The sequence below is a fragment of the Scheffersomyces stipitis genome, chromosome 3 (assembly GCF_000209165.1).
Source record: "Scheffersomyces stipitis CBS 6054 chromosome 3, complete sequence".
NCBI lineage: Eukaryota > Fungi > Ascomycota > Pichiomycetes > Serinales > Debaryomycetaceae > Scheffersomyces > Scheffersomyces stipitis.
In genome coordinates this window covers 1,732,602-1,745,670 of record NC_009043.1, presented here as the reverse complement: position 1 = coordinate 1,745,670, position 13,069 = coordinate 1,732,602, and the positions used below count along the sequence as shown (strand labels likewise).

Sequence of the window (13,069 nt, the reverse complement as noted above, 5' to 3'; positions counted from 1 at the left end):
TTAAAGATATCCACGCATTTAGATAAAGTTCATTTACATAGACATTCATTCATTCACAATCGTTCTATTTACAAGTTAATAAACAATGATATATACAAAATCTGGAATAGATCTCCTGAATTCAATTAGCATTCTTTTTTTTAGTCTTTTTGATGGTTTTTATGGTAATTTCTAGTTTCAAAAGCAATAGTAAAACAAGTCGTGGAAAAAAAACGAAAAAATCAGCTGAAGTCTTTGAAGATCTCTTCAAGAGGCATGTTTCCAAAGAAATCGTCTCGCTGATAGAGGTTGAGATTATCTGTCTCAAGATAAGGACCCATGTCCCCACCAAGGGACGCACCAGGCGTTCCCAATGCGTCATACATACTTGATCCAGGAATGCCCACTCCAAGTGGGGCAGGGGTGTTGAAGTTGGCTGTGGGATCTGCCGCCTGACTCTTCAACGACATCATCTGTAACCAAATGGAGTCGATCTGGTCATTGGGCAAGTAGTCACCGTCAAAATAGTTGTCATTAGAGGTAGTTGATCCAACAGAAGTACTCGAAAAAGTAGGTGTAATCTTGTCACGATCTTCGTATGAATTACAGCGATCGTCACTCAGTCCAACAGATCCACTAACGGTGTAGCTCGCAGGATCCCTCTTGACCGTTGGATCTGCTTTAGATGCTTGAGACCCACCTTTTTGGGCCTTCTTGTGTTCCTTCACTTTGTATAAAGCCTTTTCAAGAATAGTGGTCAATTCTTCCAACATGGCATTAGTGAATTCCAATCTGGGCCCGCTCATGCGGGGAGCATAAGTCTCGTATAACTGGTCGCTTGTCAAAAGTGTGTTTAAGAAGTTCTGTGCCTTGGTAATTCTCCACGAATAGTAATATCTGTGACTTAACTTTGCAATGCTCTCTCTGAAAACGCCCAAACACTTTTCGAGAAGACCCTTAATTCTAATCAAACAGTCGTAATATATCTTGTAGCTGATAACCTTGATTAATTTCATATTGTGATCAAAGGAGTCCTCGCTCGTCTTGATAGCAAATCTAACTCTTAATAGTATACTCATCAATACAATAAGAGCCTTATGAGTCACCATTTCAAATGCGGGAGTAATGCTCAAATCCGTGGAATTCTTGAAAATAATATGGGAGCGGTCTAAGAATTCAAAATAGAAAGGCATTAAGTCTAAGATGGTGATCAAGAAAATCTTCTTGAGGTAAAAGAAGGCTAACTCAGAAAATCCTTTCTTCTCGTAATAGTTGAAGATGTGGAAAAAAATTGTGACAACAAACATATTGGAGGTTAGATGGATTTTGACTTTTAATGTTGTCTGGTATACTTCAACTTGACTCAAGTTTCCAGCGTCGAAATGATTGCCTATCTTGCCATACTCCTCTACAAAGTGAGATTCCATATACGACAATTTCTCAGCAAGATCGGTCATCTTGACCCCTCCCTTGACTTTGACAATCATATCGAGAATTTCTGTCATGGGAGCGTACACGTTGTTGAAACGGTTGAATGAACTTAAGACGCTTTTTTCTACCTCCACATCTATGACGTTCTCGTTTCCTGGTCTATAAAAAGGGAATACGGTGTCGAAAGACAACCTGTGTACATTCATGGGAGTACCATTAGCCATACAGTTGTTCATGTCAAACACCAACAACATGTACCACATTTTTCTTCCAAGGTTGTTTGTCTTTTCGTCGTTCAATTCTTTGGGAAATTTGTCTGGTTCACGATGCAAGCCTAGAGAGTAAGCCATCTGAATCAACATGGCATTAAACACCTGCGCATCTCCACCGTCGATACCGTCGCCTTCTTCAGGAGCATACATGTGGTAGATCCTCATGTACATGGCCAATTGCATGGTGGTCATGTTGACATTCTTCATTAGGTTAAACTGGTTAAGACAGCTCTGAGCCACATCTATAACGTCGATGTTGATGGGATTGTTCAATAAATACTTGATTTCCTGGGCTCTTGGTGATGGATCATTCAGAATCAAGTTCGCCTCATTGATAGAAGCGACATTCGTGAACAACGTCAAGTAACTCAAACGAAGTACTATGAGCAACAATCCCAACTGGGCGAAATCCAATCGCATCTCCACTTGCACTTTGACATCTACATCCTCGTAGCTTTCCTGGCCCACGAGCTTCTGGATCTTTTCCTTGAAGACGACTTCGTCAAGCAATGGCAAGGCCAGATACAAGTGGGTGAAGTATCGCTTATACAATAGCCATATGACTTTACGTTTGGGCAAGACCAAGCGGATCTTTTCGATCAACGCCAACTCCTCGTCCAATCCCCCTTGGTAGAACATCAAGCCTAAGCTCTTGGCCTTCTCATTCAAAGTATTCTGAGAATGCTTATTGTCAATAGAAGACTTATTGTGTCCCGGTGAGAGTTTATAGGCAACATCTTTATATGGCCTCACTTCGTTGAACCCTTCATCTTCGGTGACCTTTTCTCGGAAATCCTGGTCCACTGCGTTGGCTGTGGGAAAAACGTCTACTTTGCTTAACATCTCGCCGTTAAACTTGGCGCCCCGGATTTCCTTGTTCGAGTTCTTGACACAATGTATATAGTCCCAGAGCTTCCCACTACAGTTATCCACTTTTACTAAAGTGACCCATGCCATGGGCCCGAAATTCCGTCTTCTAATTGGTTCCTTGTCGTAGACGGACGAGTATCCATCGTAGAAGTTGATTACATCCTCCTCTGATGCAACGGGGTTTCTCCCTAAGACGCTCCGTACATCCAAGATTCCAAAACCAGGGTTCTCAAATGGTGGCGAACTGCTGGCCGCAAGATGTTGTCGTTTGTTATTGTTGGTGATATTGCTGTTGAAGTTGACATCTTCGTTGTTGATATTGAGGTTGTCATTAACATTGATGCTGTTAGGGTTGTTGTTAATGTTAAGATTGCTAAGATTGTTGTTTAGATTGTTATTGATCTTGCTATTCACGCTACTACTGTTATTGACACTGTTGTTACTAGAAATGTTACGATTACTGTTATAGTTATTAATGTTGCTGCTGCTGCTGCTGCTACTGCTGATGCTGCTCTTTTCCTTGTGGTACTCACTGAAGGCTGGGTTCTGATTTACAGACTCTTCGAGCAGTCTCAATTTCTCCTTTAACTGGAGCAACTGATCCTGGACTTTGAAGTCTGAGTCGGCCTCGTTGTCTTGTTCCTTGTATCGGCAATTGCGGTGGCCGTACTTGACACAGGTGGAGCAGGGGTTCCCCAAATCACACTTAACTTTGCGCCTTCTACAGAAGTCGCACACCTTAGTGGCTCTATTGCGCTTCTTGGTAGACATGGCTATTGGGCCATGGATGGAAGCGGTGGGAAGAGGTGGCAGGGTAAGGAAAAACGTCACGGGACTCGCTGAGTGACGCCAGTACCAGCGTTGTGCTTAGGACGTAGGAAAAATGGTTAAACCTGAAAACAGAAATACAGATGGATTGAAATTGAAGTGAATTTGCCTCCAAAAGCAAACCCGCTTTTATTTATGGAGCCCAGAGAAGCAAGTGGAATTTTTTTTTTATTATTGGTGCATGGTGCACAATCGCAGTGTCTGCATCGGGAATTCCCGTTTGGGGAATACATACGAAGATTGATCGAGAGAGATATCATGCGCCCTTGCGGCGGTAGTCGAACGGCAGTTCCAGGATCAGACACAATTTGGGATGATGGTCCTGCTAGGGGAGGATCTGGAATATGTGATGCAAGCGTGTCCAGAAGACAATGGAATTGAAAATAGAGTTTTGTGTGGAGTTCGCTGTCTGGTGTCTGTTGGCAAAGTTTTTGTCTTGAGTCTGTCTACAGTTTGCCCGCGGGTCTACAGTCATTTGTCTCGCGCTACGTTACGTGCTGGTCAATTGTCTCGGCCAATGCTGTCTACTGTCTACTGTCTGCTGTCTGCTGTCTGCTGTCTTTGACAGCGCTCCGTTTGCTGTCTGTCTGGGCTACTGGTCAGAACCAAATTCACAACTTAGCGCGAGGCACCATTAGCAAAGTAAACACAATTGCTGACAATTCTGGAAGCAGTTGTCTGTATTAATTAGTAATTGAGTCATTATTGTGTTTTCTTTGTGTCTGAATGCATCTGAATTGTCTGCAATGTGTCAGTAATTATTTCAGAATGCTTTCTGTGTTTCTGCCGCCGTTGGCGTCTTTCTATTTATTTCTGTTGCTTCTATTTCTTGACTTTTGTGCTGACATAAGCGGATCAGGAATCATCGAAAACCTTCCTGACACAGTTTTCCAGCTCGTCCATTTCTCTCCTGGTTTGGTCGAGCTTTCCCGAGTGGCTCCGGCTGCAATTGCTTAGCCGCTTGCCATTTCACACAGACAATACCAGCCACGGCCTTACACCGCCGTCGTTCGAGTACGGATTAACTCCGTAAGAATTACGAGGCAGGAAAAATTACTAATCCTACACACCGTACGGCGAGACTAGGAAACTCCGGCACCTTTCGTGACTAATAGACAGACCTCTGCTATTGTTAACTAGGAGGACTCAATTCTTATTTTTTTTGTCCCTTTCCACAGGGGGCGTAGTTCTGAGCCTGTTCCTGAATTTGTCGTTTGAGCTGGTCATCTCTTTCGCCTTCCGGACTTCTCCTTTGTACTACAAGCTCATGGTGAATCTCGGTGAACGCAGCACGTGACTCGCATACAGACGGCTGCCTAGCGACTCCTGATTATTCCTATCGGCGACTTGACCATTTTCGTGTCGACATATTCTGCCGCAGTCTTTTTCCACGGTTGCAACCTTTACGAATTCTCAATTCCAGTAGCAATTGAAATTGTGCTTGCGTCTTCTTCCTGAGCTCCAGCTCCGTTGCTTTCTTCCTGAGCTCGCCGTCTCTAGGCCCTGCCCGTTTCACGGTCTACCAATGGGGCAGTCCTACCGGTCGGGCTCGATCCGAATCGAAATAGTTCTATTTTAAGCACCGCATTTGCCACCAGAATTTGCGTCTCTGTCTGGACCCCAGCCTGCTTCATTGTTTTCCACACTCTTCGTATCTTTTCGTCTTATGTGAAGTCACAGTGTTTTCAGACATTTTTCACTTTCCTATTTGAATGTTTATTCTGTCTGAAGCACTGTTTTCTTCAGCCCTTCTGTTTCTAGATTCAGCCTCTTCGACACCAGCCCACTTGCCTTCATCCTTATCTTTGCTCTCTCCTATTTCCTTGTACTGGTCTCCTATTTTGTCGTATCAATCTCCTATTCTCTCCTATTCTCTCCTATCTCTCTCAGCAAGTCTTCACTTCTTCAGCCCCATTCCACATCCATCATGCAGTATTGTCTAAATTCTCTCACATTGGCTATAAAATATTTTTGTCACATGATCTATCACGTGCAATACAAAACATCTGAATCATGCGACACTTGGCTCAAGTCTCCCTTCGGCTGTTCTTTTCTGCGACTTTGCGATATTGCGACATTGCGACATCACGATCTACCTTATCTGGCATCCCCAGAATTCGGTGAACAATCCCACAACGTCTTCCTCTATACCGAAACCATGGCAGCAGACGAGTTTGTGTTGCAATTGATCCAGAAGTCGCTCGACGAGTTGGGCTATGGCCGCGTGGCAGACGAGCTAGGCCGTGCCATCGTCGAATCTCGGCTCAGCTCCTCTGCACCGTCAGACTCAGTCTCCAAGGAAAATGGCCAGATAGCCATGATTGAGTGGTTCAACGGAGAACTCCGCGCAGGTAGCTACTTGACTATCGAGTCATATCTCGTTGCCGTTTTGCTGAACTTCGACAACAAGAACACCAACGTGTTTTCGACTAATTCCATTCAGGCTAGTGAAAGCAGTAGCAACGGTAAAAGCAAATTCAGCAGTAGTAACACCAACACAAATATTAGCAGTATTGACACTAACAAGGCTGCTAGCAAAACCTCTAATACTACTGGAGCCAATTATCAAGTCAATTTCGAAGAACTCCTTGTCGAATCACCTGATCCCAAGACAGTTGTTCTTATAGTGCTTTACTTGGTGAGAAGAACCTCTTTCTTCGAGCTGTTGATATCTTCTCTCTCGGCTCCAAGCACTTCTCCAGCTACGCCTATTGATCAGAACTTGATGTTGGCATACTTGAGGGAGAAACTTATGCCTGTTTTGGACCAAATCACGGCCAAATTGAATACCGAAGAGAAGAAACCCCATACTAAGATGGAAACTGCAGAGTCCATCGATGAAGAATACTATTCGACAGACGAATTCCCTGATATAAGTTCAGATTCCAGTGGATTCGCCCCAATATTTGGCTCTGAACTTCTTTCACAGTTGACTCGAGAATCAGAATCAACGTTATTGTTGCTGTTGGTGTCTGACAAAATCGAACCTGGTCTTAGTTTTGTCCACCGCATTCTCCACTCCAAGTACTTCTTTGGTTATCCTGTCAATGTGAGTGTTAGAGCCACCAATCCCTTGCTGGAATTACGTAGTGTATTGGTAGAAACGTTCTTGGGAAAGATATTTCGCTTGAACGATCGCTTGCGTAGCTTTGACGAGGTATATAATATCCCCAGCAATTACTTACAGACGTTGATCGATCAGGCCCTCGCGTACCAGAAGCTGCAAAATCCGTTCTACTTACCACCACGTACGAAAGTCGAGTCTAACAAGCGTTTGAATCAGAAGAGCGAACCGTTTCTCTTGGGAAAACCTCTTCGGGAAATGGACCATTTCTTCAAGGTAAACTACTTCCCCAGCACGTTGATCCACAGCTTGATGTTTCATTCGCACGAGGTGTGGTTCACACGGTTTTCACCTCTGGGGCGGTTCTTAGCTACTGGTTCTCTTGACGGAAGACTTATCATTTACGATGTCCACAACAACTTTGAGATGTTGAAGCTGTTGGAATCTTCGCCTGCAATCGATGGTCAGGTTTTCGTTCCATTTTCCACCAAACCATCTGGAGGGAAAACAAGAGCTGTTATCTACTGTTGCTGGGACCCAGACGAACAGTACATTGTAAGTTGTAGTATGGACACTGTAGTGAGAATATGGTCTGTATCACAGTTGCACCATTCATCCAAGAAGCGAATTACGCGTTCAATGGATGAATCTGGCATTGCTGCAACTGAAGACGAATTCAAGTTGCTCAGTTGCTTCACTTTAGGTCCAGACATCAAGACCTGGACGTGTGAGTTCTTACCCAAGTCCGGTTTGAATGCCAACAGCACCAGACCGCAGTTCATCATCGGGCTGCCGGATAAGGTGTTGAAGGCGTTTGATGTCGATGGAGTAGAACTATTCGACTTCTATGGCAATATCGAAGACGACGACGACAATGAGCTTCTTGATGAACTTGACGGCGAAGAGGCTGAACTCTCCAAGTTGAGAACCGACGAAACCAAATCAGGTGACGTTCTTATGATGGAAGAAGACGACAATGTAGTGTTTGGCGATGAGGAGCAGGGCTCTTCAGCTGGCATCAAGTCCAAGTCCAAACAAGATGAAAAGTCGTCGATGAAGAAAAAGCTCGAAAATAACTTCAACAGAATCAACGACTTGTCGATCTCTCCAGATGGAAAGGTATTGATCACAGCCAACAACGATCGCCAGATCCACTTCTACAAGATTCCAGACTTATTGAATCAGGAAGCAACTACTAAAAGACTTGCCTCTATCACTGTCAGAGGTCGTTTGACATCGTGTTCCGTTTCCAACAATGGAAAATACTTCCTCTTGAGCTCGGCTCCAGAAGAGCTACAGGTATGGGATATTTCTGGTTTATCACAGGGTGATGGCAAGAATATACAGAAACCCATTCTCTACCGTAGGTTCATCGGTCATTCTCAGAGTTCCTATATCGTTCGGTCAGCATTTGGATATCTTGTAGAAGATACAGATCAAGAGGAGTTGGTGATGTCTGGCTCCGACGATGGCTATATCTATTTCTGGAAGCTCCATACCGGCCAACTAATCACTCGAATCAAGGGACACAACGGTTTGTGTAATTCTGTAGACTGGAACCGTAATGGAGGCAGAGCCAAACATGGATCCAAGGATTACGGTAAATTGTGGTGCTCCGTGGGGGATGATCGGTATGTGAAGATATGGGGTCCGTCCGACTGGAGCTAGTACAAGAGGCTAATTATAAAAAAAGTCTGTTGCGATAACTCCAAGAGCATGGCCACAAATACTTCTCGACTACTACTAAAATAGCCCTAGGTAGTATTTGTTCTACTCTATCGTAACATGACATGACATATACACTAGCTAACGAAACGAATACGACAACGTAATAGTAAATTAACTCCTAGGCATAGTGCAACCATCTCCCAACCACAGCAATGGTATCAAAGCTTGCCCTAACAGAATAGGTTTGATTCTCTACATCTACTTATATTCTAGCTAAAGAAGCGAACGAATACAACATAGTTACAATTTAATACAAATTCAAGTTTATATTACAATACTGCACTCACTTTTAAACATGACATTATACAGAAAGCTATAGCCTGATTTCAGGAAACTTACAACTCGTCGTGTTCAACATCCTCATCTTCAGCAGCTTCTTCTTTAACTTCTTCAGCGGCTTCTTCTTCTTCTTCAGGAGCAGCTTCAGCAGCTGCCTTGTCTTGAGCAGCCTTCAATACATGGCCGTCAACACCAAGGGCACCATTTTCCTTTACAAAGTCAATGAAGGCATCTAATTCTCTTGCGCCAGAGAAAACAACTGGCTTTCTCAAGCCGGTCTTTTCGTCAACTTCACCGTTGGCAGGATATAAAACCAAGGTTGGGTAGCCTTCGATTTCGAAGGGAAGAACGACGTCATTGTTGGTATGGTCAATGTCGGCAACGACCACCTTGGCGTCGTCCTTGTTGGAGCCAAAAACGGAAGCCAATTCTTCCCAGATAGGAGCCATCTTCTTACAGTGGCCACACCATGGAGCATAGTACTTGACAAAGATGTCCTTGGAGACATCTTCGATGATTTCGTTGTGGTTGTGGCCTACCAACTTGACAACTGGGTTGGCTTTCTTTTCTTCTTCGGTTGGCAAATCTTCAGACTTGACGATAGGAGTCAACTTGTCGTCGAGGTAGTCAGCAACGAACTGTTTGATCGTCTTCAAAGATGGACCTTCTGGGTTTTCCTTTTGGTTAACACCATACTTCTTGTTGTTTGGTGTGTCTTGGATGGCGAACAAAGGCACGATTGCTGGGTCCATGTTGATGGACTCGGCGTGCTTTCCGAATTGGGTAGCGTCTAAACCGACAAAGTTGATCTTTCCACGGTATTGCTTACCCAACTTCGAGAATTCGTCAGCAAAAGCAGCTCTCTGTTCAGCAGTGTTGTAGAAGTAGTAGCCGAGAGGCAATGGAGAACCCATGTATGTCAAGTAGGTGTCTCTGTTGATGTCGCCAAAGTATGGAACAACTTCGGTGGTAACAAACAGGGTCAAAGTGTCAGCATTGATGTCCTTGCCTTCAAATTCTCTTACGTCATCCAATTGACCAGGATGGACTACGTAGTATGAAGGGGACTTGCCAGTTACTTTAACATTGGTAAACTTCGTGTTCAATTCCTTGACCAAAGCTGGCTCTTCCACTGAGAAGAAAGAGTAGTCGTTTCTATTGGCCTTAGCGACTTGCTCGTAGGCGGAAGCGGCGTCAGAGTCAGTAGAAGCACCTACTTGGATGACATATGGCTTGGTCTGTTCTTCAATAGCAGCAGTCAAAGCGTCAGCGTCAGCTGGCACTTGGACGGCAGGCAAAGACTGTTTGACCATATAGTTGGCGATACCGGCGGCATCTCTGGGGCCATCGTAGTCGGCATAGGCGCCGTTGGAGACAACCTTCAAGGTAGGGTAGCCTCTGATACCTTGGTCACGACAGAGTTCTTCTTCCTCGGTACAGTCGATCTGGGCCAACTTGATGTTTGGGTTGGTTTCGTTCAACGAGTTGGCAGCCTTGGCGTATTCAGGTCCCAACATCTTACAGTAGCCACACCATGGGGCAAAGTATTCGGCGAGAACAAGAGGGTTCTCGTCAAGGAACTGTTTGTATGTCTCGGCCGTAAGCTTTACGACAGCGGAGTTTGGATCGGCGACAGCGTCGCCTTCGGCTGGTCCCGAAGCTTGGACAGAGACGACAGCGAGAAGGGTGGCAAGCACAGAAGATGAGAATTTCCAGAACTTCATTCTATGATATATTGTACTAGGTAGTAGCGGTAGATGGAGTATTTATTAGTAATAGTAGTAATTCTGGTAGAGAAAAATACTGAAAACTAATACACTGAGTTTGAATACTGATATTCTCGTATAGTGGGAACTAATATACTACGTATACAGCGTATGAAGTAGAAAGAGTATGGAACAAATCAATTGGACTCGAGTAGAGAAATGGTATATGAAAAAGTGAAAAATCGACGCTTATAAATCTGTAAATCTTGGAGAAACAGCGTGTCCATATTGGGTGGGTTGTGTGCAGGTTATACTGAGTTTTAGAGCTTCATTGTTTAAAATAGTGCGTGGGCTTAAAGCGAGACTCGGCTCGGGAGTAGTGGAGCCATAGAAGGTGGAAGAAGCAGACCAAACAGTAAGAGTAGCAAAATGTGGAGCAGTGGAAAATCAAATTACGGAAAAGTAGAAGAGGAATTTTTATTGGTGGGTTACAGCAGCACTTCAGTAGTGTCATGGCTGCAGCCAAAGGGCAAAAAGTAAAGCACTGGCAGTTTGTAAAAGTATTGCAAAAAGAATGAAAAATTACGCTGAAGAAAATAACAGTTACACGAGATTGACAGATTGAAAAGTAGTGAATGTAGAATACTGAATGGAGACTCTAGCAGAAAAGAATGGAACATCAGTTCCTTTTCGTTTAACTATTCGCCTCGCTCTTTTGGAAAAAGGTGTTACATTTTTGATTTCTTGCCGTAGTCCGCAGCAATTACACACGTCACAGTATCTTAAGTAATCACAGTCTTCCAGATTCTTCTACTCCCAGACTCACCGTCCTGTTCTTGCTGGGATATCTGTTTCTATTTGGATAATGAGTCAACTCTTTATTGGTAGTTCTGTCTGCTCAATTTTAGAGGCAGATCAGTACGCTTTCATTTTCATTTCTACATTTCGCAACCATTACTTTGGACATAAAATACGACACTCATATTCCGCTTCTTAGACAGTCCTAAATAGTATACAATAGTCTGACTTTAGTACTATACGGTTCCTTGGATACTGCTACAAATTCTTTTTCTTCCACAAATGGCGGCTCGCTGATATCTACTCGCTCCTCTGAATCTACACTCTATTGCAACTGTAGTCATTACGCATTTATTCATAGACTCCACTGCTGGCTTTATATGATTTTTAGTGTGCACCAGGCAATCTACTATTACTCTCTATAAACCTATGAAGTCCTTCCAGGTGCTCCAGGTATCCATTTCAACATCGTAAATGTAAGCCATGCTGTGTCTCAACGAGCTCTGCAAGTATTGCGGTTGGTAGTCGTAGATGAGCATCACTAGAGCCCAGGTGAACACTGCAAAATACTTCCATGATCTGTTGTATATCGCTGATTTCAACTTTTTCTGTTGGTTGGGGGTGAGATCCTTGAAGAGAATGATGTTACCGTTGTAGTTCTTGAACTGAGGCTGAGCATGACCCAAATACGAATCCAATAGTATCTTTCCTACTGCAATCAACACTCTGGAGAAGCAGTACAACGTGATCTGGTGGGTTATCCCGGGATGGAAGTAGCCAAAGTGCTGCGAGTACACGATCCACGAGCCAAACGCTCCTGATAAAAACTTGATAAGCCTACCGTTTTTGGGACCTAAGAAAGAGTCGCTGGCCAAAATTTTGCAGCAAATCTTGTAAATGATGGCAAAACCAGCTAATACTTCGGCATGGTTCTTTGTAGCTTGAAGAATCTCCCGCAATCGGGGTAAAGGAGGTCCAGAACGATAGAGCAAGTTGATGACCAAAGCATGCAGAAATCTGATTTTTCCTCCATAAACAATACCGTTCCGGGCCGACTTAACGATCTCTAGAAGAGGACGGTAGAGCGGGTTAGTTAGAATCGACGACATGGCTGAAAATTGGAATCAAACTAGTTGAAAATTTTCCGGCAAAAGTGAAAAATTGAAAAACGTGAGAAGCCTGAAAACTCTGACGTGTGGTTCTTGACTCGCAAGGAACAATCAGACGAACAAGAGATAGGGACCTACACGTGAACACAACTGAAGCTATGGCTTGGTACTGCCTAGTGTGTCAATTCACTGCAGAGACAAGGAAGTGTTGTCTATTCGTGTCTGGTGATATTCGTTGAAGATCTAAACACAGATCCAAATGTGGGGCAGCAGATTAGTATGAAAAATACGGGGAAGACGAGGGAACGGTGAGATTCGCGAGTTAAGGGTGAAAGGCTGGACAAAACGATCTAGCACAATTCACGAGTAGTAGAGACTCGTACAGAGTGATATATTTGGCGGCGCTTACGTGAATGGCAGTGTGATCAGTGCTGGATGAGGAAGAGTCTGGTCAAGAGTTCAAGGATTGTGGATGTTTTTGAGTTGAGCTGGGTCACGTTACCTGAGCCGAGGAAGAGAGTATAAACAGTGCGGATAGGTTAAACTCTCGAGTCCCATAGTTAAGACTCACAAGTAGTGTGTAGAGTTTTTCCATTTTGAAAGCCCATAGTTAAGAATTGGCACATACTGAAGGGAAGTTAGCCATACTTAAGAATAGCCTGGTAAGACTTAAATCCAGAATGCGATAAGAGGCAGAAATCGTCAGATTCAAGAAAAGAGTCGCAGAATAAAAACTCTCGGGCAAATTTGCTACTGCCAGCTCGTTGTAGAAGCCTATGCTAGCTTTCGCCTCTTGTTTCTCTCAGATAACGACGCGTTTAGGCACCTTCACCTCGAGTTACAACTCTTTGGAGAGGTTGCAATCGGTTCCTGAAAGTTCTGTACAGTCGTGCTCATATGTACGCCCGGGCGGTACTTTGGAGGCTGGTGGACGTTACTGTCTTCAGAGAGTTTAGAGGCTCCATGTACCGGAGTGACAGCTTGGGTAACCGAGGCGACTATTAT

At 44.0% G+C, this 13,069-nt stretch overlaps 4 protein-coding genes across 4 annotated transcripts; 1 reads left to right on the top strand and 3 right to left on the bottom strand. All coding sequences in view use genetic code 12, as the record gives it.

Annotated features, from left to right (window-relative positions):
- Nucleotides 1–30: 30 nt before the first annotated feature.
- Nucleotides 31–3,445, bottom strand: FST5 (Fungal transcriptional regulatory protein). The gene is made up of 2 exons (XM_001383582.1): nucleotides 2,539–3,445; nucleotides 31–2,517 (listed from the first exon to the last, which is right to left on the bottom strand). Exons 1-2 carry the CDS (start codon nucleotides 3,321–3,323, stop codon nucleotides 222–224), a joined length of 3,081 nt encoding a protein of 1,026 aa, XP_001383619.2. The 5' UTR covers nucleotides 3,324–3,445; the 3' UTR covers nucleotides 31–221.
- A 2,093-nt stretch (nucleotides 3,446–5,538) lies between these two features.
- PICST_83023 (predicted protein) lies at nucleotides 5,539–8,256 on the top strand (the record flags this gene model as incomplete). Its single annotated transcript, XM_001383914.1, has 6 exons — nucleotides 5,539–5,670; nucleotides 5,692–5,801; nucleotides 5,916–5,949; nucleotides 5,992–6,138; nucleotides 6,211–6,344; nucleotides 6,378–8,256. 6 exons carry the CDS (start codon nucleotides 5,539–5,541, stop codon nucleotides 8,110–8,112), a joined length of 2,292 nt encoding a protein of 763 aa, XP_001383951.2.
- A 168-nt stretch (nucleotides 8,257–8,424) lies between these two features.
- Nucleotides 8,425–10,360, bottom strand: PICST_88514 (predicted protein). The gene has a single exon (XM_001383581.1). It carries the CDS (start codon nucleotides 10,173–10,175, stop codon nucleotides 8,508–8,510), a length of 1,668 nt encoding a protein of 555 aa, XP_001383618.2. The 5' UTR covers nucleotides 10,176–10,360; the 3' UTR covers nucleotides 8,425–8,507.
- Nucleotides 10,361–11,374: 1,014 nt separating this feature from the next.
- On the bottom strand, nucleotides 11,375–12,064 carry PICST_43962 (predicted protein; the record flags this gene model as incomplete). Its single annotated transcript, XM_001383580.1, has 1 exon — nucleotides 11,375–12,064. One exon carries the CDS (start codon nucleotides 12,062–12,064, stop codon nucleotides 11,375–11,377), a length of 690 nt encoding a protein of 229 aa, XP_001383617.2.
- Between the last annotated feature and the right edge of the window lie 1,005 nt (nucleotides 12,065–13,069).